This window comes from Cnephaeus nilssonii, assembly GCF_951640355.1.
Source record: "Cnephaeus nilssonii genome assembly, chromosome: 15".
NCBI lineage: Eukaryota > Metazoa > Chordata > Mammalia > Chiroptera > Vespertilionidae > Cnephaeus > Cnephaeus nilssonii.
The window spans coordinates 62,045,665-62,073,567 of record NC_137086.1 but is presented as its reverse complement, the minus strand read 5'-3'; the positions used below and the strand labels follow the sequence as shown (position 1 = coordinate 62,073,567).

At 42.8% G+C, this 27,903-nt stretch overlaps 1 protein-coding gene across 1 annotated transcript in view; it reads left to right on the top strand.

Annotated features, from left to right (window-relative positions):
• The window catches only part of TMEM131 (transmembrane protein 131), a 202,855-nt gene that overhangs the window by 100,205 nt on the left and 74,747 nt on the right, over positions 1-27,903 (top strand). Inside the window, exons 6-10 of the mRNA XM_079792637.1 lie at positions 15,423-15,539; positions 18,213-18,335; positions 24,278-24,358; positions 26,935-27,085; positions 27,201-27,257. Coding sequence (XP_079648763.1) covers positions 15,423-15,539; positions 18,213-18,335; positions 24,278-24,358; positions 26,935-27,085; positions 27,201-27,257 — 529 coding nt within the window. The remainder of the gene's footprint in view (positions 1-15,422; positions 15,540-18,212; positions 18,336-24,277; positions 24,359-26,934; positions 27,086-27,200; positions 27,258-27,903) is intronic.

Here is a 27,903-nt window from a genome sequence, read left to right as displayed (position 1 = left end):
TCAAGCAGTGTTTTGTTTCTAAACTTATCCAAACTTCAGCCTTATTAAAAGTGAGGGTTTTTACTTTTTTCATGGTGCTATCACAGTACGGAGAATAGAACAATAGTTCCAAACACAAATTCTTACAGGGGTCATGTAGGCAATATAAATAAGTGGGAGTGTAAGCCCATGTGCAGTTCTTCGAATTTTCCAAAAAGTCAGAAATAGTCATTTTTATATGATATCCTAATTTTTACACATTGACAGTGAATTCAACTTTAGAAAGACAGGTAGTGTGGACCAAACAAAACAAGCCAAACGTCATCCATGTGATATTTTGACATGAACTAGGCTCTCACAGGGACTGGCTTCTATCTATGCATATTATAAAAAGAGAATAGTTTTTCTGAAAATTCTTCAAAAGACAAATGTGTAGTCAAAGAACAAGTTAAAAACCAACCTGTTTTCCATTCCTCAGGAGATGAAATTTAACAATAAAAATTAATCTGTACCTATAAAAATCTGCCTTTAGGTAATAGAGGTTTAATTTCAAAAGATATAGCTAAAATCTATGCTGTCTTTTTTTTCTTATTATTGCTCTCCATCTTTTTTCTCAGTAAGGTATTGACCTCATAAATTCAAGAAGTAGAGATGGAATGAACTCTTGTGGGAAGAAAACATCTTATTTTCTCTCCACTTTAATTTTACGCCTATGATAAGAGCCGTTAGGGGAAAATGGAGCAAGTTTCTCATGTCCAGAAGAGCAAACCCTTTTTGTATATTTATTCTAACTCTGATTGCCTTTATTACCTTCAGAGTTCCTGGCCAGATTATATTTCTTTGAGACCGAAACATTTTCTGTAATTCAGTGAAGTTTTTGATTATTAACCAATATCATCTCTACATTAACTGACCAATAGCAAATACAGAAAAGAATAATTATTGTTTAAAAGGCTGACTGTATTTTAACACACGCAAATAATCCCTCTTAGAAAAGTTTTGATTTTTTTTTTTGAAAAGTTTTGATTTTTAAGACAACTTGGAAATCAAGGCAAAGGATGGGTGTATGACAGTTTATTTTTCTATATATATAATTTCTGATAGTTATCTATTGTTTGTAATTATCTGTTAATTAACTCTCAATTGTCTTATTAACCATAATTTAAAATTATATAATACTAGAGGCCCGGTGCACGAAATTCATGCGGGGGGGGGGGGGCTGTCCCTCAGCCCAGCCTGCATCCTCTCCAATTTGGGACCCCTCAGGGGATGTCCGACTGCCCGTTTAGGCCTGATCCCACCGGGCAGTCGGACATCCCTCTCACAATCCAGGACTGCTGGCTCCCAACTGCTCACCTGCCTGCCTTCCTGATTGCCCCTAACCGCTTCTTCCTGCCAGCCTGATCACCTCCTATCCAATCCCCTGCCAGCCTGATTGATGCCTAACTGCTCCCCTGCCAGCCTGTTTGCCCCTAACTGCCCTTCCCTGCAGGCCCAGTCACCCCCAACTTCCCTCCTCTGCTGACCTGGTCACCCCTAAATTCCCTCCCCTGCAGGCTTGATCACCCCTAACTGCCCTCCCTTGCAGGCCTGGTCCCTCCCAACTGCCCTCCCCTGCAGGCCTGATCGCCCACAACTGCCCTCCCTTGCAGGCCTGGTCCCTCCCAACTTCCCTCCCCTGCTGGCCATCTTGTGGTGGCCATCTTGTGTCCACATGGGGGCAGGATCTTTGACCACATGGGGGCAGCCATCTTATGTGTTGGAGTGACGGTCAATCTGCAAATTAATCTTTTATTAGATAGGATAGAGGCCTGGTGCATGGGTGGGGGCCAGCTGGTTTGCCCTGAAGTGTGTCCCAGATCAGAGTGGGGGTTCCCTTGGGGTGTGGGGCAGCCTGGGTGAGGGGCCTGTGGCGGTGTGCAGGCCAGCCACTCCCCCCAGTGACCCAAGTGGAGGCCCTGGTATCTGGAATTTATTTATCTTCTACAATTGAAACTTTGTAGCCTGGAGCAGAGCCAAGCCTCCTGCTCGCTCCGTGGCTGCCGCCATTTCTGTTGGAATTTATTTATCTTCTATAATTGAAACTTTGTACCCTTGAGTGGAGGCCTGGGCCCGCCAGGGTGTGTGGAAAGCTTGGCTTCCTCCATCGCCAGGGAAACCCAAGCCTCCCTCCTGCTGGCTCAGTGGCCGCAACCATCTTGGTTGGGGTTAAATTGCATACTTGCTCTGAGTGGCTGGTGGTCGTGGCTTGTGGGTGTGGTGGAGTGATGGTTAATTTGCATATTACTCTTTTATTAGATAGCATTAAGACTGAATTGTAGGCCTATTTATCTTTATGGCTGTATTGTATGTTGGTCATAATGTAATACATGTTTTGCATTAAAGAATACAGATTTTTTTATACTCAATAAAAGTCAAATTTTAAGAATTCTAAAATGGGATACCTTACACAAATTGGTAAACAAAAAAAATGTTTTCCTTTATTATTTAGAAGCTTCTGTTTGATTAAATTTTCAGATAAACTGAAGATTAAGATAAACTTCGTTTCAATCTGTGACTAAAATTAAAGTGTTTTAGTACTAGAGGTCTGGTGCACGAATTCGTGCAGGGGTGGGGTCCCTCAGCCTGACTGGTGATTGGGGCCGGCCGGGGGGCCGGGGGAGGGACCGTGGATGTTGGCTGGCCAGGGGGAGGGACTGTAGGAGGTTGACTGTGGGAGCGCAATAACCACCAGGGGGCAGCTCCTGCGTTGAGCATCTGCCCCCTGGTGGTCAGTGTGCGTCATAGCAACTGGTCAACCGGTTGTAATGGTCGCTTAGGCTTTTATATAGAGAGATGCTTAATATAATAAACTAGAGGCCCGGTGCACGAATCTGTGCACTGGTGGGTTCCAGGCTGGTGGGGGGAGAGGTGCAGGAGGTTGACCCACCGGCCCCACCCCTGATCAGGGTTGGGGGGACAATCGGGGCTGGGCGGGGCTGCGGGTGGTTGGCCGGCCATCCCCGCCCCCTATCAGGGGAGGGGGGCAATTGGGTGGAGGGGTTGTGGGAGGTTGGGGGAGGCGATCAGTGCACTGATTGGGCCGGTTGGCTGCCGCAGTGCATGTCATAGCGACTAGTCATTCTGGCGTTCCAGTTGCTTGGCTTTTATATATATACTAGAAGCCCAGTGCACAAAATCGCGTGGCCCTGCCTACTCACACGGCCTCACTGTGCCCACCCATGCCAGTCTTTGGTCATTGGGGCCACAGGCCTTTTATAATATAGATTTTATATAATATATATATATCTACACTGATAAAAAAGAAACATGCATCTTTACCGTTCCTCTGCTACGCCCAAAGCCACAACCAACAGCCAATCAGGAGCAAGTATGCAAATTAACCCAACCAATATGGTTGCGGCCACGGAGTGAGCAGTAGGCTTGGGTTTCCCCAGCAATGGAGGAAGCCAAGCTTCCTGCCCGCTCTGGCCAGCCCTTGCCTCTTCTCAAGGCTACAAAGTTTCAATTATAGAATATAAATAAATCCCAACAAAAATGGCAGCAGCCACGGAGCTGGAGAGAGCAGGAGGCTTAAGTTGTCCCCGGCGATGGAGGAAGCCAAGCTTCCCAACATCACACATATGGCCACTGAAAGAGCCAGAGGGAAGCCTATGTCATCAAAACCCATGTAGTTTGCACTCGACCACATATTACTTTACTAGAGGCCCAGTGCATGATTCAATCATGCACGTGTAGGGTCCCCCTACATGCTTTCGCTTTTCTCGATGGAACTGGGTGCCTGTCCGCTGGTGCACCAGGCCTTTCAGAGTTCTGAAAGGCCTGGTTCCGGAGCAGACAGGCACCCAGCTCCCCCGCTTTTGATGGTCCGCGGCTGCTGAGGGGGGCTAACCTGCAGTTGAGAGGCGCAGGGGGCGGGACTCCCGCCCCCTGCGCCTCTCAACGGCCGCTGAGGGGGGCTGCCGCGGACACCTGGCTACCCTGCCTTTGAGAGGCGCAGCTGGGTGTCCGCGGCAGGCCCCCTCAGCGGCCGCGGATCTGGCCATTGAGAGGCACAGGGGGCGGGAGTCCCGCCGCCTGCGCCTCTCAACAGCAGGGTAGCCCCCCTCAGTGGCAGCGGATCCGTGTCTCTCAATGGCCGGATAGGCCACCCCGAGTCCCGCCCCCCAGCCTCCCGCTGCCCAATCGTGGGCGTAGCAGAGTGATGGTAATTTACATGTTACTCTATTATTAGATAGGATAATCTCTTCTCTTGGGTTGAAGGTCATTAATGAATGTTTATGATCATTTTTAACTAGAGGCCTGGTGTGTGAAATTTGTGCACATGGCTGGGGTTGGGGGTCCCTCAGTCCAGCCTGCGCCCTCTCGCAACCCCCCTCGGGGGATGTCTGACTGCTAGTTTAGGCCCAATCTCTGCAGTCGGACATCCCTCTCGCAATCCGGGATCCCTCTCACAACCCAGGACTTCCTGCCCCTGACTGCTTGCCTACCTGCCTGCTCAGTGTGCGTCAGCGACTGATTGTTCCGCCGTAACGTTCGCTTAGGCTTTTATATATATATATAGATAGATAGATAGATAGATAGATAGATAGATAGATAGATAGATAGATTAGATGTAGAAGCCTGGATATTATTTTATTTCATGTTAAACTCTGACATCCATGCATGTTATTGGAAATTGACAAAATGTGATATTATCAGTAGTATAGAGTACTATGGAGATAATAAAAAGAATGAATTAGAACTGTTCTGTTAATATGGAATAACTAGAGACCCGGTGCATGGATTCTTGCACCGGCAGAGTCCCTTAGCCTGCACTGCGGGGATCGGGCAGAAACTGAAAGTCCGACATCCCCCGAGGGGTCCTGGATTGCGAGAGGGCGCAGGCCGGGCTGAGGCACCCCACTGGTGAATGAATCCATGCACTGAGCCTCTAGTATGCGTGTAAGATCTTTGGTTAATCTCTTCCCGCCCTCCATCCTCCCCCTTTCCCTCTGAGATTCATCAGTCTGTTCCATGTTTCCATGCCTGTATGTTGAGCATCTGCCCCCTTGTGGTCAATGTGTGTCATAGCTACCAGTTGAACAGTCGAACGATCGCTTAGGCTTGTGTATATATAGATGTGCTATGTCAGTGGTCGGCAAACTCATTAGTTAACAGAGCCAAATATCAACAGTACAACGATTGAAATTTCTTTTGAGAGCCGAAAGCCGACTTCTGCGCATGGGCCATGAAGTTTCAATCACACTGTACGTGCGTGCCCACATGTGGTATTTTGTGGAAGAGCCACACTCAAGGGGCCAAAGAGCCACATGTGGCTTGCTAGCCGCAGTTTGCCGACCACTGTGCTATGGTATATATGTTAATACTAGAGGCCCATTACACGATATTCATGCAAGAATAGGCTCCTGGCTTCACTCCCAGCCGCCCAGGAGCCGGCAAGTCACTCCTGGAGCCGGCACGTCCCCGCTCCCCGGTCACCTGGGGCCTGGCAGCCGGCATGTCCCCGCTCCTCGGCCACCTGGAGCCGGCATGTCCTCGCTTCTGTCTGGAGCACCACTCCAGTAGCTCCCTCCAATGTCCCCCTTCCCCTCATAGCAGGATTCACTCCGCTCTGTGCCTACGTATCCAAATTAACCTCCATCTTTGTTAGGTTAATTTGTATACTCACTCTGATTGGCTGTGGGCATAGCAGAGTGATGGTTAATCTTCATGTTTCTCTTTTATTGGGTAAGATGTAGTAAAGCACATTGTAGAGTAGAATATGGCACCATTTTTATAAAACAGAAAATTTCTATGTATTCGGATATCTTAAGAAGAGTCAGAGTAATGTAATGTATAGACAGATACACAGGTTAACTGGATAACGTGAAAAGGAAGAGAATTAGTTTCATACATCTTTGCAAGGTATCCCTAGGTGAAATAAGCACTTACTACTTTTGAAATTTAAAACATAAGAAAATGTAAATTAAAAAATAGTTTGCCATCTGTGTGGAAGTATGAATTAATTTAACAAATATTTGTTGAGTACCTACTAGTTTCCAGGAACTTTGGATTTATCAGTGATCAACAGAGATTCTTTTAATGATACTTACCTCTGTGTAGGGCGGTATGACAGCACCATAGGGGATGCAAGAGTTGTAAATAAATATATTTTTTTCCCGAGATATTAGTCCCTGACTGCTTTATTCCCTAATAAGTAAATCTCTCTCCTTTACATCCTAAATATAAAACAAAAAAAGAAAATTCAATTAAAAGAGCATTTTGAGTGTCAGTGACATTCCTAGTTGGCAGCATTCTATAAACTGTGAGGAAATACAAGAAACCTGTGTGGCCCCTAGACATTAGGTAGTTTATAACCTAACTGAAGACTGTATAACCCTCTCCAGGAAGAGTTGACAGAGAACGTTTAACAGACTGAAATGAGTGTTACAAATATTCAGTCTAATGAGAGTCAGTGGGCAGAGACCTATGCAGGCTGGAGGAAGACTCCATGGAAGAAGACAGGCTGGGCCATAAATGCATTCAGTGGGAGGATGTGGACAGGCAGAGAGTCCTCCACCCTCAGGGCCTTCTCTCCCAATGGGCCACCATCTGATGGCACCACGCCCCTTGGCCAAGGACTGCTTCACTGTGTTACAGGCCCTATTGTACCTGCACTTATCAAGGGTTGGACTTTACTGAGGTCAAAAATAACTCATTACCAACATTCTATTTGGACCATAGTCAACGTATGCTGACGAGGTTTATGAACAGCAGACACCATGCCACTTCTCACACCCCCTGCTCCCACTGCATCCACAAAAACACCCTCACCCACCTCAAACCCACTGAAGGCTGGTTAGTCTCAGGACACCTTTCTCACCTGTCACCCTCAGCAGCTACCCAGAGGGCAAGTCTCACACCCATCTGTCCTCTCAGAGGCTCACATTCTATGCTAATTACTACTGCTCCCATCTCTCAGACCCACTTCTGAACTCTCATATTTTTTCCCCTATCTTTGGGAAATTCTACTCTACAAAGTGACTTCTTGGACAGTTGAGTCCATTTTAGTCATTTAGCATTTAAGTTCCTGTTCTTTGCTAGCACTGTGAGAGGCCCCAGTCTACAGGAGGAATAAGTAAATTTTATAAGATGTTAGGTGATGAAACAAACTGGGAAGAGATGGATTAATACAGTGGGGTGTGGTTCATTTTTTTCTTTTAATCTGAGATATAATTGACATATAACATTGTGTAAATTTAAGGTACATTGTGTAAATGTACCTTGAATTGGCACATTTATATATTGCAGCATGATTACCACCATAGGGTTTGCTAACACCTCTATCATCACATGATTATCTTTTTTTTCTTCTTCTTTGTGGTGGGATCATTAAGATCTAGTATCTTAGGAACTTTGAAGTTTATACTACAGTATTATCTGTTATCACTATTCTCTGCATTAGATCTCCAGAAATTATTTATTTACTTAATTGCATATTTGTACCTTTAAACAACATATATCCCTAATCTTCTCTCCTCCAACCCCTGGTAATCACCATTTACTCTGTTTTTACAAGTTCAGCTTTTTTGATTCCACATATAAATGATATCATGAAGTATTTGTCTTTCTCAGTCTGATTTATCTCACTTACCATAATGCCCTCAAGATTCATCTATGTTGTCAAATGGCAGGATTTTCTTTTTTCATGCCTGAATAGTAAACCATTGTGTATGTATCACAGTTTCTTTATCCATTCATCAGTTAATGGACACTTAGTTGTTTCCATATTGACTATTGTGAATAATGTTGCAATAACTATGGGTGTGCATATATCTCATTGATAGCCTGTTTTCATTTCCTTTGGATATATATATACCCAGAAGTGAGATTGCTGGATCATATGATAGTTCTTTTTTTTTTTAATATTTTGAGGAATCTTCATACTTGTCCATAATGAGTGCACCAATTTACATTCTCATCAACAGTGTATAAGGATTCCTTTATCTCCCCATCCACAACAACTGTTACCTCTTCTTTTCTTAATGATAACCACTCTAAGAGGTATGAGGTGATATCTCACTGTGGTGGGGTTTTTTTAAAATATGTTTTTATTGATTTTTTATTTTGAGGGGGACAGAGAGAAACATCAATGTGAGAGATAAACATTGATTGGCTGCCTCCTGTGTGCCCTCTACTGGGGATCAAGTTCACAACCCAGATACGTGCCTCGACCGAACTGGCAACCTTTTGGTGCATGGGTCGACATTCAGCCACTGAGCCACACCAACCAGGGTTCACTGTGAATTTGATTTGCATTTTCCTGCGGATTAGTGATGTTGAACATCTTTTAATATACCTGTTGGCCATTTGGATATCTTATTTAGAAAAAATGTGTATTTAGATCTGCTGCCCATTTTTTATTTGGCTTGTTTATTTTTCTCTTACTGAGTTGTCTGACTTTTTTATGTGTTTTGGCTATTAGTCCCTTACTTGATTCTAGGGGCCCACTGCACAAATTCGTGCACCTTGAAATGAACTGTGGGCCGCGAGGCTGCGGTGGGCACAGAGGTGGGTCTCGGCCCATCCCCCGAGCCCCCACCTGACCCCTCCAGCCATGGCCCCTGGTCCCTTATCTGCTGGCAGCCCCACTCCCGCTGCCACCGCTCCCATGCACTGATGGCATGGAGCGATTGGGGCCAGCGCCGTCAGCGGGTGTGAGCACCAGGCAGGACTGTGTCACACGGGAGCAAAGAATTTTCAGTAATCACCAAAGGCTTGCCCCGATGGCAGTGACTGGCACCCCATCTTGGTCTGGCACCCCTGCTCACCTGCTCCACCATCCCACTGCAGCCGACACCTGCCATGTTCTGCGCACGCCCCCTGGTGGTCAGCGTATGTCATAGCGACCAGTTGTTTGGTTTTCTGCTGTTCAGTCTATTTGCATATTAGCCTTTTATTATATAGGACTAGAGGCCCAGTGCACGAAATTCATGCATGGGAGGGGGGCCCTCAGCTCAGTCTGCACCCTCTCCAATCCAGGATCCCTCTCACAATCTGGGACTGCTGGCTCCTAACCACTCGCCTGCCTGATCGTCCCTAACTGCCTCTGCCTGCCTGCCTGCCTGATTGCTCCTAACCCCTCTGCCTGCCTGCCTGATCGCCCCTAACTTCCCTCCCCTGCCGACCTGATCTCGACCCCAACTGCCCTCCCCTGCTGGCCTGATTGCCTCTAACTGCCTCTGCCTTTGCCTCCACCACCATGGCTTTGTCTGGAAGGTAGTCGGACATCTGGAAGATGGCCAGTCAACCTGGTCTAATTAGCATATTACCCTTTTATTAGTATAGGTAGATTATATAGGGTAGGATTGCTTAAATGGGGTGGGGAGCCTTTTTCAGCAGGAGGAGATGCTCTTGGCAGACAAAAATACATAATCCCTATATCTGGACTGATAGCCAGCCATATGCACTATACTGCCAAACTGGTCATTAAAAAATTGAACCACTTTTTTACACCTTACACCAAACAGCTGTTGCCCTTAAAACCCCTCCTCAGCCCCCACCTTAAGTTCTGCCTTCGCACTTCACCCAGTTTAGGTTCTGATTGGTTGGTTTATATGCCAGTCGGCATCAAAAGCTCCGCCTCCTAGGCAGCCATTGGCTCCTCGCAGTTTACCCAGATTAGGTTCTGATTGGTCAGTTTCTATGCCAGTCAGTGTCAAAAGCTCCATCTCCTAGGCAGCCATTGGCTCCTCGCAGTTAACCCAGATTTGGTTCTGATTGGTCAGTCTCTATGCCAGTCAGTATCTCCGGGCCTATCTCTGGGCCTGATCAGAGAGGCAGGGCTGATCAACAGCTGCCACGGAGGCTGCGGATCAGATCCTGCTTCTCTCTCCAGGCCTGATCCACAGCCCCCTCAGCAGTCAGTGCTGGGATGCTGCGCCTGCAGCAGCGGCAGTCAGTGCTGGGTTGCCCCAGTAAAACAGCACTGACTGCTGAGGGGGCTGCGGATCAGACCCTGCTTCTCTCTCCAGGCCTCCCTCTGGGCCTGATTCGCAAATGGGTAATGCTTTTTATTTCTTGCCTCATTGCACTGGCTAGTACTTCCAATACAATGTTGAATAGCTGTCATGAGAGAGGATTTCGTTGCTTTGTTCCAGATTTGGAGGAGAAAGCATTCAATCTTTTACCATTGAATGTGGTAGTTCTAGATCCCCTGTAACAGGTTGAGCAAGTTCCCTTCTATTGTCCTAGTTTACTGAGATTTTTAAATCATGAATAGACATTGAATTTTGTCTAATTAGGTTATACTAAAGGCCCGGTGCACAGGGGTCCCTCAGCCTGGCCTGCGCCCTCTCGCAGTCCGGGAGCCCTTAGGGTATGTCTGACCACCAGCTTAGGCCTGCTCCCTGCAGACATTCTTAGCGCTGTTGCGGAGGCGGGAGAGGCTCTCGCCACCACTTCTGTGCTCACCAGCTGTGAGCCCAGTTCAGGGCTTCTGGCTGAGCAGCACTTCCCCTGTGGGAGCGCACTGACCACCAGGGGGCAGATCCTGCGTTGAGCATCTTCCCCCGGTGGTCAGTGCGTGTCATAGCGACCAGTTGTTCCTCCAGTAGATTTGCATATTAGCCTTTTATTATATAGGACTAGGGTAAAATTCCAATAAGAGCAGAAAGTAATATTTGCCTTTAAATTTTGAATGGAAAAGAAGGAAGGAGGAGAAAAAGGGATAAATATTTTTTCTCTTTCTCATTTTCAATCAGTGGCTTCCTTCTTGTTGCTTTGAAAAATGAGCCAAATATGCACCTGACTAAATATTAACATATTTTAGCTTTTAAGAAAGCTTAGCTATTTGGTGCTATGGCTTCAACTCCCAACCTCCATTTCTGTCATGTAGTTTTGTTAAGCAGAATCATAAGCTTACTTTTTTAAAACAGCAAGTGCAACTTTCTATTTGAAGCTATCTATCTGTCTAGATATACAGGGTGTCTCAAAAAATCTATACTAGTACATACTTTGAATAATTATTAATTCAAATGGGTTAAATCTGAAAGGAAAGAAACATCAATTGAGCCATCAAAAAAGTGTATGTGTATACATTTTTGAGAGGACACCATATATACATATCCTACCTAATAAAATAGTAATATGCAAATTGACCGCACCTATGCTACACCCAAGCCAAGCCCACCCGCCAAGGCCACACCCACCAGCCAATCAGGGCGAGTATGCAAAATTGCCCAACAAAGATGGCGGTTAATTTGCATATGTTGAGAGAGGGAGGAGTGAAGACTGAAGACAACTTAGAAGGAAGAGGGAGGAAAAGCGGAAAGCAAGGTGGCTGCCAGAGGGAAAGCCCGGGCGGGGCGGGGCGGGGCGGAGCAGCACGGAGCAGGGCAGAGCAGGGCGGGCGGTGTATTGGACGATGCTCCACCTAACTGAGCCACCAGCCAGGGCTTTTTTCTAGTTTTTTAAGGTGGAAACATGGATTATTGATTTGAGGCTTTGTTTTTTTAAGTAAGTGTGTAATACTGTAAATTTCCTTCCAAGTATTGCTTTAATTGCAGCCAACAATTTTTTATATGTTGTGTGTGTTTTCGTTTTCGATTAAATAAAAATATTTTATAATTTCTATAGTGACTGCTACTTTGACCACTGGGTTATTTTGTGGGGTGGTTTTTTTTTTTTGTCTTTTTTTATTTTTAAATAAATCTTCATTGTTCAGATTATTACAATTGTTTCTCCTATTTTCCCATGTATCTCCCCATCACCCAGTTCCCTCCCCCCCTCCCCCGTTGTCCTTATCCATAGATGTATGATTTTTGTCCAGTCTCTTCCCATACCCTCCCCCACAGACACCCCTTTCCCCCTGAGAATTATTAATCCACTCCCATTCTATGCCTCTGATTCTATTATGTTCACCAGTTTATTCTGTTCCTCAGATTTTTAATTCCCTTGATTTTTAGAATCACTTGTTGATAGATATGTATTTGTTGTTCATAATTTTTATCTTTACTTTTTTTTTTCTTTTTAAAGAATACCTTTCAGCATTTCATATAATACTGGTTTGGTGGTGATGAACTCCTTTAGCTTTTTCTTATCTGTGAAGCTCTTTATCTGCCCTTCAATTCTGAATGATAACTTTGCTGGGTAGAGTAGTCTTGGTTGTAGGTTCTTGCTATTCATCACTTTGAATATTTCTTGCCATTCCCGTCTGGCCTGCATAGTTTCTGTTGAGAAATCAGCTGACAGTCGTATGGGTGCTCCCTTGTAGGTAACTAACTGTTTTTCTCTTGCTGCTTGTAAGATTCTCTCTTTGTCTTTTGCCCTTGGCATTTTAATTATGATGTGTCTTGGTGTGGTCCTCTTTGGATTCCTCTTGTTTGGGGTTCTGTGCGCTTCCTGAACCTGTAAGTCTATTTCTTTCACCAGGTGGAGGAAGTTTTCTGTCATTATTTCTTCAAATAGGTTTTCAGTATCTTGCTCTCTCTCTTCTGGCACCCCAAAAATTCGGATATTGGTACGCTTAGAGCCATCCCGGAGGCTCCTTATGCTATCCTCACACTTTTGGATTCTTCTTTCTTTCCGCCTCTCTGGTTGGGTGTTTTTTTCATATTCCAGATCTTTGGTTTGACTCTTCGGGTGCGGTGGTCTACTCTGTATATTCTTTATTTTAGACAGTGTATGCATAATTTCTGACTGGTCCTTTTCCATTTTTTTGGTATTCTCATTTGGGTCCTTGAAGGTCTCTTCAAGTTTCTCAGCGGTTTTTAGAAGATTCTTGAGTAACCTTATAAATATGGTTCTGAACACCGTGTCGTCCATTAGTTTGCTTTCATCTATCTCTCCTACTTGTGACATACTTCGATGTCTCCACATTTTGGCTGCCTCCCTGTGTTGATGGAGTGGCTTTGTGTGGTCAGTGACCTATAGGGGCCAGTAGCTCAGTTTCCCCAATCACCCTAGGTGGTCGCTCTTGGTACTCCCCTTTGTGGGCTGAGTGGAAAGTCTTGGTGTAGTTAAAAGCCCTGATTGCTGTTGGTACACTGGGAGGAATTGACCTCTGGTCCAATCGGTTGTGAGGGCCTGCTGTGTCTATAACGGAAGAATTGCTGTGCTGGAGACACAGTAGGGCTTTGGTGCTCACTGAATCTGCCTCTTGAATGTGTCCCTTATGAGAGTGGTTGAAATCTGGTGTCGTCCACACCGACAGAAAAGTCACTCTCACTCTCCGACCGATGGCCGAGAGTCCCGTAGGCGTCTGGGTCCCCCGCGTGTCCCCAGAAACTGGAGTTCAGAGTGGTTGGGATTGTTGGTATCACTGGCGGGAATTGATCTCCAAGCCAGTTGGCTGTGAGGATCAGCAGTGTCTCTGCTGGGAGAGCTTCTGTGCTCAGCTTGGATGGGGCGGAGTCTCAGGGTGGCACAGACAAGCTTTGGTTTCCCGTCTGCTCCGCCCTAAGAGGGGCGGTTTCTCCGTGCCCGAATTAATGGCTGCGCGCCTCTGAGAGAAGGCAGCTTTCAAGCCTCTCCCGCTGCCTAACAGACCAGTTTCTTCCCAGCTGGGGCTGGATTTCAGTGCAGACCGGAGGTTTTGTTTTTCTCCCGAACGAGAAATCCAGTCACTGGGAGGGCTGTGCTCAGCTTGGATGGGGCGGAGTCTCAGAATGGCACAGACAAACTTGGTTTCCGTCCGCGCTGCCCTAAGAGGGCCGGTTCCTCTGTGCCCGAATTAATGGCTGCGCGCCTCTGAGAGAAAGCTGCTCTCAAGCCTTGCCTGCTGCCAAACAGCCCAGTTTCTCCCCGACCGCAGCTGGACTTCAGTGCAGACCGGAGGTTTTATTTTTCTCCCAAACGAGAAAGCTAGCCACGCAGCGTCCGCTGCCCTCCCTCTCTGCGCGCTACGAGCAAGCCTGCCGCGTATTAAGCCGCCCGCCCTTTCCGCGCTCACGGATCTCCGCACCTCCACAGCTCCTGAGGCTCAGCGTCCCCCTCTCTTTTTTTCTCTAGTTGTAGGTTTTCCACTCTGCCAGCTTTCCGGTGGTTCTGGACGGTGTGCGCTCTGTTTTCCAGTTGTAGTTTCAAAATTGTTGTGGTAGGCAACAATTAGGTGTTTACCTTATGCCACCATCTTGGTTTCTCCACTGGGTTATTTTGAAGGTTTTGGCTTCATTTCAAATTATTTAGGAATGTACCAGCTACTTTCTCTTACTGATTTTTGGCTCAGGTGTGGCCTCTACTTAGTGTCTATAGTGTCCAGAGGTTCTATACTCTCATGTTTTAGCCCACACTCAGCCCTTAGCAGTGTGTAAACATTTTAGCTGAATTTATTTTACCTTCTTGGTGGAAGCCTCATCTCCCATTCTCTGCCATGTGTGAGCCAAGTCTCAATGTCATATATTTTAAGCTATAATTTGGGGAGTATTTCAGAGTCCTAGACATAGAGGCAAAATGAGTGAGGTTGATGACTTCATTAAAATGCATTTTAAGGCTTTGTTGCAGACGGAACTGCAGTCACAGTCTCTCGAACTTCTCAAGCAGCCCTGTTGTTTTGTTGGTAATAATTTTTTTTTCTAACTAAAACAAGAGGCCCGGTGCATGAAATTCGTGCACTGGGGAGGGTGTCCCTCAGCCCAGCCTGCACCCTCTCCAATATGGGACCCCTCGGGGGATGTCCAACTGCAGGTTTAGGCCCGATCCTTGTGGAACTGGGCCTAAACCTGCAGTTGGACATCCCTCTCACAATCTGGGACCGCTGGCTCCTAACCACTCACCTGCCTGCCTGATTGCCCCCTAACTGCTCCCTTGCTGGCCTGATTGACACCTAACTGCTCCTCTGCGAACCTGATTGCTCCCAAATACCCTCCCCTGCTGGACTGATCACCCCCAAGGCTTTTATTAGTATAGATGACATTGTCAATTTGCACAAGATAACAGGAGTGAGTTCTTGCACATACTGTCCCTCCTATCTTCTTTCCTTAAAGAAGGTGCTGTATGTTTTGTGCCTTGTGTGAATGGGGAGCAGAGGACAAGGGGTTGAGGTCTGCGCTTATTTCTTTGGAATAGCTCAGGTTGCTGCTTCATAGGAGTACAAGTATATAAAAAGTTCAGCTTCTGCTCACTCCTGCTTGATTGTGTGAGGAGGGGACAGCAGCCTATAATGAGGCACTGCATTCCAGCCCAGTGATTGATGAATAACAGAATCCAGGGAAACCTTCTGTTGTGTGGGGTTTTAGACTGGTATTGACAAAGATATGTGACTAAACTTCCATTCTGAAGACATATTTTTTGTTATTTTCCATTGCAAAATAGTTTGGCTAATTTAAAGCTTAGACTTTTGCGGGGGGTAGTTTATGGAAATGATTTTAAGATATTTGTTTTAGAGAACTTTAGCTATCTAATTGTAAATAACATGATCTGCTTTTTTGGTTACTAATTTATTTATTGCTGTTCTTTTACAGAAAATTCTTCCGGGAGGAAATACATCATTTGATGTAGTTTTTCTTGCAAGAGTAGTAGGAAATGTAGAAAATACTTTATTTATTAATACATCTAATCATGGGGTATTTACCTACCAGGTAAGAACCGATATTAAAACGTTCATTTGTTTTCTAAAATATAGTCATCATCTCTGACCTATAACATGACCACCTTTTACAATCTCTCTTCAATAACTTTTAAGGATAATAGAAAATGTAAGAGTTTAGACTTGAAGCATTTGTATACCTATTGTGTCTGTGAATATCCCTGTTCGAATTAGACTGAACAGATGAATAAAGCTACTGCTAAAGTGTTAATGTAAGATTGATTGACAAAAGAATCATAAAAATATTTTCACACTAAATTCTCTTTACTTTTTGCATACTTGTGAAGCATACTCAATAATAGTTTCAAGATTAAAACATAATGTCTGCTTTTCTTAGTAAATATATAGTAAATACATAAATTTCTTAGTAAATATATAAAATTTTTAATAAGCTTATTTTTTATGTACAGTTATTCAGGTTATTAAAGTAAGTTACTGTTTTGTGAATCAAGATTTTTATAATCAAGGTTATCAAGATTTTTAAGAATTTCTTATACTTTACATACACTTCTGCCTGTGTTATAGATAGTTATTCTCAATTTTTTAGATAAGGAAGCTGAAACGTATAAAGGTTTTTTAATTTGCCCAGATTATGCTATTAGTAGGTTGTTGAGCAGCAATTCAAACCCATGTCTTTGTAACTCTGAAGACCAGCCTCTTAGCCACTGTGCTATTGCCATGGAACTCAACTGTTTCATTGTTTTACTTTATAGTTTTTGTGATTTTTGTTTTTGAACATTTCTTCTCCAGTGCCCAGAGCACTTCATTTATTTTGAAAACTAGTATCAAAGTAAACAATTCCATTTAGTCATAAGCATATATTGTACTTATTTAATGAAAATAAGTCTTTAATGGTTGTTTAGTGGCAGTCAGTAAACTTTTAAAGGCTTGTATAGATAAATAACTATGGCACTTTATAGGTGACACTCATATTAACACATTATGGACCAGTAATTTTATTGCTAGCTTACCCAGTGGCCAGATAAGTTTCTATTGAACGAGTATAGAAAATGTTTAACATAAATGTTAAAGGCACGCTTTAAAATTAAATACCCATTGCATTTTGAAGTTATTTATTACTCAATCGATAAGGATGTTCTTACAAGCTACTATCTTTTTAAAGTATTCTCATGATTGGCCACAAGCCTTAGAATAGAAAACACGAGAATTCTCGTGATCCGTCCGCAATGTGTTAACATGCACCTGTGGCGTAAATAAAAAGGCTATCATTAGAATATGAAGACCTTTGTCCTGCAGAGGCACCCCAAGTGACCTAGGTGTCGTGGCCAGTCTGGACTACTTGAGTGTCATGATCAGGTTGTTCTCAAGATGAGCCTCAGTGGCCAGCTGTCTTTCTTTACCTCAGTCTTCCTCCTAAATATATATCGAGTCTGTCTACCTCTCTCCTCTTCACTGCCATCTTCTAAGCCAGGGGTGAGGAACCTTTTTTCTGCCAAGGGCCATTTGGATATTTATGACATCATTTGCAGGCCATACAAAATTATCAACTTAAAAATTAGCCTGCTGTATTTGGTCAAACATTTAATTAACTCTCCCCTGATGCTTTGGCAGAGCCAGACCAAATGATTTTGTGGGCCTTATAAGGGCCCCCAGGCCGGATGTTCCCTGTCCCTTTTCCAAGCTGTCATTACCTCTCTATTACACAGTAGCCTTCTAACTGGCCTTCCATTCCTCCCCAATCCCTGTAGTCAGAGGGGTCTTTTTTGAACATAAATCAGATCTAGTTGACTTCCCATGTACATCCTTGGGTTTTCCCATTGCTCTTAGAGCAAAATGTAAACTTCTGACCAAGACCTACAAGGATCTAAGAATCTGACTCCTTTATAGATCTCCTACCTCATCCCATTTTACCATACTTCTCTTTTTCTTCCAGATCTTCAAACAAGCCAAGCCCTTTCCTGCCTCTTACCTGTACACTTTCCCTTGCCTGAATCCACTCCCAGTGCTGGCTTTTATCATCTTTCAGATGACAACTCATGTCACGCACACCCCAGAGAAGACTACCCTGACCACCCTCTATAAAAGAAGTCCCATCCCTCCTTTAGCCAGTTACTCTAGATCGCATTTCCCATTTTTTAAACCTTTTGTTGTTATGTAGTCTCTTACGCACACTAGAATGTAAGTTTCATGAGAGCAGGTGCATTATCTGTCTTGTTCACTATTCAGTTATTCAGTACTGTTTGTTTGTGCCTAACACATTGAAGGCACGTTGTAAATATTTTTTATTTGAATGACTGGCTAACACTGATTAGTCAACCCAGGACCTCCCATGTGGGCATGACCTAGGTAGGGCTGGGCTTGGTATTTGAGAGATTGTCTGGGCCCTAGATTCATCTTTAAGGGTTGGAGTAGGGAACTCTTTTGAGGCCCTATTTTCTTGTCTATCCCACAACTTCCTGACGTACTGCTATCATTTTGTTTCCAATATATCATATAAATTATTCCAAATGCATGTATTTGTAGTAAAGCAAATATGTCGCCAAATCAGATATAGAAACCACATGTGTGCTCCTTTGGAAGGGAGCTGAAACTTTTCTCATCTACATTAGACTCACCAGTTTTCCCTAGGTCAATCAATCATAACCTATAAAAATGTTAGTTATAAGAGCAACTCAAATTGCTTTTTTTCCTACTTTTGAAACAGGTATTTGGAGTTGGAGTTCCAAATCCTTATCGATTGAGGCCATTCCTTGGGGCTAGAGTCCCTGTGAATAGCAGTTTCTCACCTATAATAAACATACACAACCCTCACAGTGAGCCTTTGCAGGTGAGTTTATAATGGTGACTTTGAATGAGCTTCATTTTGGTAGAAATTAATGCTTAGCTTAAAATCTCAGTTTGTTATAGTTTTCAAGACTTTAAAATAATGGGGTTTTAAAGATGTGTTGAAGAGGGGTATTCTTTTAATGCATCTTGCTGTGGCCTAAATTTTGAATGTCAGCAGTCTAATACTGGATTTTTGGAACCATTACAATTACGGCTTCTCTGGTATTATAGTTTAAGCAGCTCTGCATTTAATTTAAGAAGAGCTTTCTACTATACAAGGCTTCTACTTTTCTTGCATATAATCTATTTCTGGTCCAATATAAATTTTTAATAACACAGTTTATACCTTTTTTTTTTTTACCTATTTTTGATAATTTTTTGTTGATAGTAGTCTGGAAATTGAAGTCTAAGAGAAAGGTAAAAAAGAATCATGATTAAAAGCAACTTTATTTTTATTTTGTTTTGTTTTCTTCAATTCGCACCAGAGAATATTATTTCCATTGCTTTTCAGAGAGAGTGGAAGGGAGGGAGGGAGAGACAGAGAGAGAAAAACATCAGAGTGTCTCTCTCACATCAACCAACTGCCTCCTGCACACACCCCTGACCAGGGGACAGGGAGCGAACCCACAGCCCAGGCATGTACCCCTGACCAGGAATCGAACCTGGAACCCTTTGGTGTGTGGGCTGATGCTCTAACCACTGAGAATACCTGCCAAGGGGAAAATTTTTTAAATCTAACTCTTTATCTTATCCAATCTTTTAGTAGTAATTGTTTTCAAATTTGAAATCCCTCCTCACTGGTTCTTTGTCACTTCCACAGTGGGTATGGCTGGTGTGTGGCTCCTTCAGATCTTTTCCCAAACCCCACCCACATCCTTAGTGACTCCCAATCGCCGCTGTAGCTTATCTAATTCTGTTGTCTGTGTTGGAAGGAGATCCGGTTGTTTTCCAGAGTGGGTCCTAATATCTACATCCAGAGCCCCCAGAGTTCGTTAGGACCAACCCTGGAGGACTTACAATATCTTGAAAATGACAGGTGGAGGGAAATACTATATATTGTGGTAAGCTGCAGAGATGTGGTAACCAAAATGGTTTTTATTATCCAAGAACCCCCTGGTAGACATGTTCATAAACAATGAAAGGGGAAAGGAGGAAGAAGATGAGATTTTAGGGGCTTGAATTATGAAGTGCTTAAGAATCCTGTGCTGAAGTAGTAAGAAAGCAGTTCTCCCCAGCACTTGCTCGCACTGGCTGAGGAAAGCTACTAATAAAAATACTCTGCCCGAATTTTAATTTTTTTAAATTTATCTTTATTGTTGAAAGTATAGCAGATGCTCCCTTTTTTTTTTTCATTAGATAGCTTCATCACAAAAGGAGAAATTGTGTGTCCTGCTTGCTTGTGCAAGAAAAGTGTTTCCTCTTCATCACTATCACTCTCTCATTTCTATCTTTTTTCTACTTTAGGTAATGATATATTTTCCCTGCAGAAACCTCATAAATTCTTGCTACTTTCTTGTTTTGACTATTTTTAGTCAAAGACATTGAAAAAAAAAAAAGCTTGTTCTTCATTCTGTCAGACCCTGCTGCATGAGCTGCCACACTGCAACAGTGAGGTGACAGAGCTCCCAGGGTGCCCTCCTGGGGTGGGCAGAGTGGAAGGAGGGGTCCTGGACATGGCAAGCAGTGGGCAGCCTACAGTTGTTTAAGTGGCCTTACAACCTGTGCCTTTTCTCCTCAGCCTCAAGTCAGCAGGCTATCAGCTAGAACAGTTCTCTCTGGATTCAATACTGACTTTTTTCTTTTGTTCATCTAGTCTTTTTCTAGTTAAACATTTTAATTCAAGAAGTTTTAGCCCAATATACTTTTTACCACACACAAGAGAGCAAATAAAAAAACCAAAGTTGTCTTCTTAAAACCAATATAGATTATCTGGAAAGCATTCTTCTTGAGGGAAACATTGTTTTTATCCAAGTTCCTACTTGAAGGGCTTTTTAAAAGATTGATATATAGTTGACATATAACATTATATTAGTTTTAGTTATACAACATAATGATTCCATATTTGTATACTAGTATATTGTGAAATGTCACCACAATAAGTCTAGTTAACATCCATCACCACACATAGTTACAATTTTTTTTGTGTGTGTGTGTGACAGGAACTTTTAAGATCTATTCTTAGCAACTTTCAAATATGCAAAACAGCATTATTAGCTATAGTCACCATGCTGTACCTTTACATTCCCAGGACTTGTGTATTTTATAACTGGAACTCTGTATGGAAGTTACCTTAACCTAATTCTATATAATAAAAGCTTAATATGCTAAGTGTCCAGTTGACAGGTCGGTCGTTCAACCAGTCAAAGCATAATATGCTAATGATATGCTAAGGCTGCTCAATCACTCACTATGACGTGCACTGACCACCAGGGGGCAGATGCTTCAACTGGTAGGTTAGCTTGCTGCTGGGGTCCGGCTGATCAGGACTGAGCGAGATGGACCAGACATGCCCTGGAGCCCTCCCACAGTCCCTCCCCGGCTGGCCAACGTCCCACGTCCCTCCCTGGCCTCGATCATGCACTGGTGGGGTCCCTTGGCCTGGCTTGTGCCCTCTCACAATCTGGGACCCCTCAGGGGATGTCAGAGAGCCGGTTTGGGCCCGATCCCACAGGCCAGGCCAAGGGACCCCGCTGGTGCACGAATTCATGCACTGGACCTCTAATAGTTCTATATAATATGTTATACTTTCATTAGTCTTAACCTTAAATTTAAGGAAATATTGTAAAGCAAGGAATTGCATCTGATTTTTTTCATTGTACAATACACACACATGAGTATGTTTTCCCTGGGAAAAATGTTAATTCCAACAAGTATAAAGCAAAAGTCCCTTTAAACTTCTTCCCTTCCAATCTAACACCGTCCAGTGGAACTTTCTGGGATAGAGAAAAACTTCTGTATCTGATCTTTCTTTTCCTTTTTTCTTTTTAATATATTTTTATTGATTTCAGAGAGGAAGGGAGAGGGAGAGAGAGATAGAAACATTAATGATGAGAGAGAGTCACTGATCCGCTGCCTCCTGCACGCCCCCTACTGGGGATCGAGCCCACAACCCAGACACGTGCTCTTGACAGCAATCGAACCTGGAACCCTTTAGTCCGCAGGCCAACGCTCTTATCCACTGAGTAAAACTGGCTAGGGCTGTATCTGCTCTTTCCAGTACAGTAGGCACGTTTCACACGTTGCTATTGAGCACTTGAATCTGTGGCTAGGGTGCCTGAGGAACTGAACAGTTTATTTTATTTCAACGAATTTAAACTTAAATAATCAAGTGAAGCAGGTAAATATTATGTTAGCACAACTCCAAACCTATGCCCTTTTTGTAAGTATTATTCATATGATCTTGGTGTGTGTCAGGTCAGCCCTTTTCCATGCTTCTGCATGAGCATATGTGTGGGCACAAAAAAATAAACATTCTTTGTGGGAATTTTAAAAGTAAATTATATTATGTCTATATTTTTGGATTTTTTCCCCTAGACTTGATTAAATTAGGATAAATAGCACTGGACTAAAAATCAAAAATGTGTCACATATCTAGTTTCAATATAAACTTTCCTTTGATTTTATAATTTAGACTTTTTCTGTCCCTATCTTCTCATTTATTTCCCTGTTATCAGTAGTATAACTTTCAAACTTTGTTACACTTATTTCCTTAATTCCTTAGAAGGTTAAATGAAATAATAGGTGATGTTTTCTGTTTTGGGGTTCTTTTTGTTTTTTGGAGGTTTGGGGTTTTTTTGGGGGGGGGTTTTGGTTATTTTTGTTTGTTTGTTTGTTTGTTTGTTTGTTTCAGAAAAAGTTCCATAGTTACCCCATCAGTTAATCTGTTATTCCTTACAATCAGTGCTTTAAGGGAACAAACACTGTTTTAAGAAATTAGAAAACAAGTAGTAATACTCAGAAAAAATCCTAACCCACTAGTCTTTTCCCAGTGCATTTCTTTAACAGTACCACACTCACCAAAAACCTTTAAGTTTATACTAAAGTATTACTGTTTTCCTTCTTTGTTCTTTTTTTATATGCCCCTGGAGGACTTTTGTAATAAAACTACTGATGTTTCCACCCATTCTCTTATTACTTCACCCCAGATTTGCATAATTAAATATACTATTTCTTATAAGGAGATAGGGTTACCTGCCATTAAAAGGAAGTCTCCTACCACAGGACCTATTCTGTTCCTAGGTCTTTACTAAGAGAAAGGAAAGCAGACGTCCATACATAGACTTATAAATGCAATGTTCATAGCAGCTTTATATGTAATGACCAAAAACTGGAAACGACCCAGATGTCCATCACTAGGTGAATGGGTCAAAAATTATTGCATAATCCACAGAATTGAAAAGAAATTACCTATAAATACATACAACAACATGATGGATTTCAAAATCATTATACTGATTAAAAGCAGCCAGACACAAGAATACAGACTTGTGTTTCCATTTATGTAAAACTTTACAAAATACAAATGAATCTAGAGTGGACTAGAGCAACTCAGTGGTTACCTGGGGATTGGAGGGGGTCCGAGAGGGACAGTGGATTGCAAAGGGCATGAAGAAACTGGGAGGTAATGGGTATATGACATATCTTAATTGAAGTGGTAGCTTTACACTGTATACATATGTCAGACAGAATACATCATCTGTATACTTTAAAGATGTATAGTTTATTGTACATCAGTTATACCTCATTAAAACAACTTTAAAAAATCATGAGTATAGGGGTACAAGCCACAGAGGCAGTAACAGCACCTGTGATTTTGCGGCCAGTGGAAACCAAATGTTTTCTTACTACATTAAAATTGTTGTATATGTCTCAGAAAATACACTCTTCACTGTTTCACAATTATAGCAGCTATTAGGTCCACTGCTGGGACTTAATATAAACTAGGGGCCCAGTGCATGAATTCGTGCTCCTTGAAAGGAATTGTGGGCCACAAGGCTGAGGTAGGCACTGGGGTGGGTCTTGGCCCATCCTCCACACCCCCGCCCGGCCCCTCCCGCCACTGCCCCTGGTCCCCTGTCTGCTGGCAGCCCTGCTCCCACCGCTGCTGCTCCCACGCGCTGAGAGCTGTCCCCGCTCGCACCCACTGACGGTGCAGAGCGATTGGGGCCGGCGCCAGCAGCCGGTGCAAGCGGTGGCTGCTGCCCCAGCGCCCCTCAGGAGCAGGGGGAGGTGAAGAAACCCTCAGGGGCAATCAGGGCCAGCAGCCACCCCTTGCACCCACTGATGGCGGACCGACGCCAGCAGCAGGTGCGAGAGCCAGGCTGGACCACTGCGCACGGAAACAGAATTTTCAGTAACCACCAGAGGCTCGCCCTGAGGACAGCAACCCTGAGGACAGCAACCGGCACCCCGCCTTGGTCTGGCGCCCACGCTCACCTGTTCCACCATCGTGCTGCAGCCAACACCCACCATGTTCCGCACACGCCCCCTGGTGGTCAGTGCACGTCATAGCAACCAGTTGTTCAGTTCCTGATGTTCCACCGTTCGGTCTATTTGCATATTAGCCTTTTAATAGGATGTGTGAATAAAAAAGCACTTGTGTTACTATAAGAATTTGTATTTCTATAATTTGATCATTTTCATAAACTGTAAGTGTCCGATGGATGGATTTTTGAAAATTCAGTATTTGAGATACCTACACTGTTTCACAGTTTTATATTTCAAAGTCAACTTGTTTTTGTTAAAACTACCACCATTGTTTACACATATGGGGCACTGACTCTGGTGATATGACATGACACTTACCCTACATTTATATCTGTAAATGTTTTTAAATCTTTTCTGATAAACAATTAGGTTATCAAACTTATTTCCATATAACAGCAAGTCACATGCATTGAGGATATGATTTCGAACTTAACTGTCATGGCTCTTTTGTCGCAGGTTGTAGAAATGTACTCTAGTGGAGGAGATCTTCACCTAGAACTTCCAACAGGTCAACAAGGAGGGACCAAAAAATTGTGGGTGAGTACTAACACATTTTCTTCTCACATGTGGTCGCACAAAACCAATGATTTTATTAAATACACCACAAAAGACTTAATTCCTTATCACCTGAAAAAATAGGGGTGACGTTTTCTTAATTGCTGTTTAATATTGAAAATTGTATATTTGAAAATTGGATGAGAGAGTGAGAGAAAAGTAATTTTTGGAAAGAGTAGTGAATAAAATTGGTGAAATCTTTAACCCACTGTGTGGAAAGGAAGGGATTTTATATTGGTAAAGGTGTCTCTGAATCTAATCGTTTATAATTTGCTTACTCTAAGATTTAAAAAAAAAAAAAAAAAAAACACCCTGTGGAAAGGTTCCATTCGATTTTTGAAGGTAGAGAATTGACCCATCGGACTTACTAGATGAGATGGCATTTGCAGAGCAAACATAGTCAAACCCTTTATGAGGACTTGGAAATTTTTAAATTCTTAGGTGACCTATGTCCACCTTTAATGTTGACTATTTAGCAGTAGTTTTTTGTTAGTGCATAGAAAACCACTTTTCCTTAGAGAATACTACCAAATATTAACCAAATTAATGAATATGTTGTAACTACCTTACTTGCAAAGGTTCCTGCCATAGGAAAGTTTGGGGTTTTAATGTCATCTACCATGCTTTAATCAAAGGGGGAAAAGACATAAGTAAATGCAGCTTTTGTATCAAGGCCACTCACATTGACAGTGCCACTCTGAAAAGTTCTGAAGATCAACATTTCTTTATGAATTGCACTGTTAAACACCAGTCTCAACCAGGGAAAGGATATGTGGGGTCTTTTTAGGACTTAAACATTTAGAAGCAAATTTGTCAGTGATCAGCTAACTGCTAAGATATAGAAACACACTATCAGGTAGCAATACATAACAGTGGTCCATTTATATCCTTTCTGCAAAATATTTTACCTTATAATTGTTATTATTTGAAAAGCCTTTGAGAGAAATAGTGTATAAAAACAATGCTTCAGAAAATTAACTTTATAAGGTATTAAATTTGTATATTTAGATAGAAGAACTAAGAATTTACTATGAAATATAATGGGTATCTAATAAACAAACATAAGAGTATTCAGATTTCTAATTATTTAAGAACTATAATGAATGGTAGCAGAAATTGCATAATGTTTTAATACTCCCAGTGAGTACAAGAAAAGATAGAGTGACTCCTAGTCCTACAAAGCTAGAGAGAAAAACGTCAGTTGGCCTTGACCTCACCCCCAGTTCATTTCAGTACCTGAAAATCCAGAGACCAAGCCAGCTCCCAGAGATGGGCAAATTGGATGAGTGGATGGTCTCGCTCTAGTAGCCCCAGGAGGGTTCCAGTCACCTCCTTCCTACTTTAAAAAGTTGAGAGTAGGGTGACTGAAGAACAATAAAATGTAAAACACAGGGATTTCCTAAAATATGCCAAAAGGTGCAGAGAAATTCTGATCATCCCAGAATTGTTCTAAAGCAAGGAAAGCCAGATTGTTCTAAAACCAGGAAAAGAATTACACTTCCCAAAAAAGCCTATTTTTTCAATGTCTTCTTTCTAGTGCCTGAAAATTGGTGCTGTCTTCTATGACTACAGCCTTCCTGACCACAGTTGGCAAACTGCAGCTCTACTTGGGGGCTTTGTTTTTGTTAGGTTTTAAATGAAAGGAAAGCAGAAAGGAAGCTCTCTTGGTTATCCATATAAAGGCTCCTATAAAACCTTCCTTCTGATGGTGACATTTTTTTGATTAGAGCATTTCAGGACTGAATTATACACCTAGGCACCACCAATACATTGAAGAACAACTGACTTTATAGATTAATTTTACCTTTTAATGATGATTTTGAAAGTGGCAATGCACATTTTTGACATTTTAACATCCTCCCAAATTGGAATGTATTTTATAGTCAGTGGAATATATTTAATTATCATTGTATTTTTTCTTAGTAAGTATCCTATATAATAAAAGCCTAATAATGCTAAGTGTCTGGTCGGCCATTCATCCAATCAAAGCATAATATGCTAATGATATGCTAAGACCGCTCAACCACTCGCTATGATGTGCACTGACCACCAGGTGGCAGACAGTCGACCGATCGACCAGTCACTATTACGTGCACTGACCACCAGGGTGCAGACAGTTGACCAGTCGACCATTCGCTATGATGTGCACTGACCACCAGGGGTCAGACACTTCTACCGGTAGGTTAGCTTGCTGCTGGGGTCCGGCCAATCGGGTCTGAGCGAGATGGGCCCAACATGTCCTGGAGCCCTCCCGCAGTCCCTTCCCTGCTGGCCAACCTCCCACATTCCTCCCCGGCCCCGATCATGCACCAGTGGGGTCCCTCGGCCTGGCCTGCACCCTCTCGCAATCTGGGACCCCTTGGGGGATATCGGAGAGCCAATTTCGGCCCTATCCCGCAGGCCAGGCCGAGGAACCCCACTTGTGCATGAATTCGTGCACCGGGCCTCTAGTATAAAATAATTATGCATTTTTCAGTCGATGTCATCTTATTTAATAAACTTGGTGGCTTTGCAACATTAAAAAAGGTGTGCTACATTATGGTCTGTTAACTTGTCAGGAAATTCCTCCTTATGAAACCAAGGGAGTGATGAGAGCCAGTTTTTCCTCCAGAGAAGCAGATAACCACACAGCCTTCATAAGAATAAAGACTAACGCTTCAGACAACACAGAGTTCATCATTCTTCCTGTTGAGGTTGAAGTTACAACAGGTTCGTGGAAAACTGAAGGCACTGCAAGTTTGTTTGTTTGTTTGTTTGTTTGTTTTCATTGCATCTGACTCTGGCAAAGTGAAATATATAATTGTTTACTTTTCTTCTTTCCAAGCTCCTGGAATTTATTCCTCAACAGAAATGTTAGATTTTGGTACACTGCGAACACAAGGTAAAAAAAGAGACAGTGTCTTTATAGGTCTTAAAAACACCCTGTTTGGTACTAAATGGTTCTACTTTAACCACTTTGTAATTCAGCTTTGAAAGTTCCTTCTTGTGGGTTGTATTATCTTGTAGAAATCTACTTGGGGAAACTGAGAATCCTTGCAGTTTATACCCCGTTCCTCTGAGGGACACCATTGCTTACCAGACGGCAAAGCAAGGTCATGGGACACCTTCAGAAAGGTGTTCTAAATGGAAGTTGAGGCACAAAGTAGCATCCCAGTGTTGGAATCCAATTCCACACCTACTTCTGGATTTTTGTTTAGATATTATTTAATTGCATTATAATGACATGATGTTAAAAATGTGTCCAAGATGGTCAGAGAAAGAATTCAAATTCTAAAATTGAAAACAATCAAGTTAAGGATTTATTAAGGAAAAAGTGAGAGTGTAGTTGACGATTGAACAATGTGTTTGAACTGCACAGGTCTGTTTATATGCAGATTTTTTCAATAAATATACAGTTGTCCCTCTGTATCCCAGGTTTAGCATCTGTTATTCAACCAACCAGGCATTGAAAACCAGATTTTCAATTTGTGTTTGGGAATCTGTGGATGTGGAGGGTAGACTGCATTGTTCTGAACCTTTTTATATAA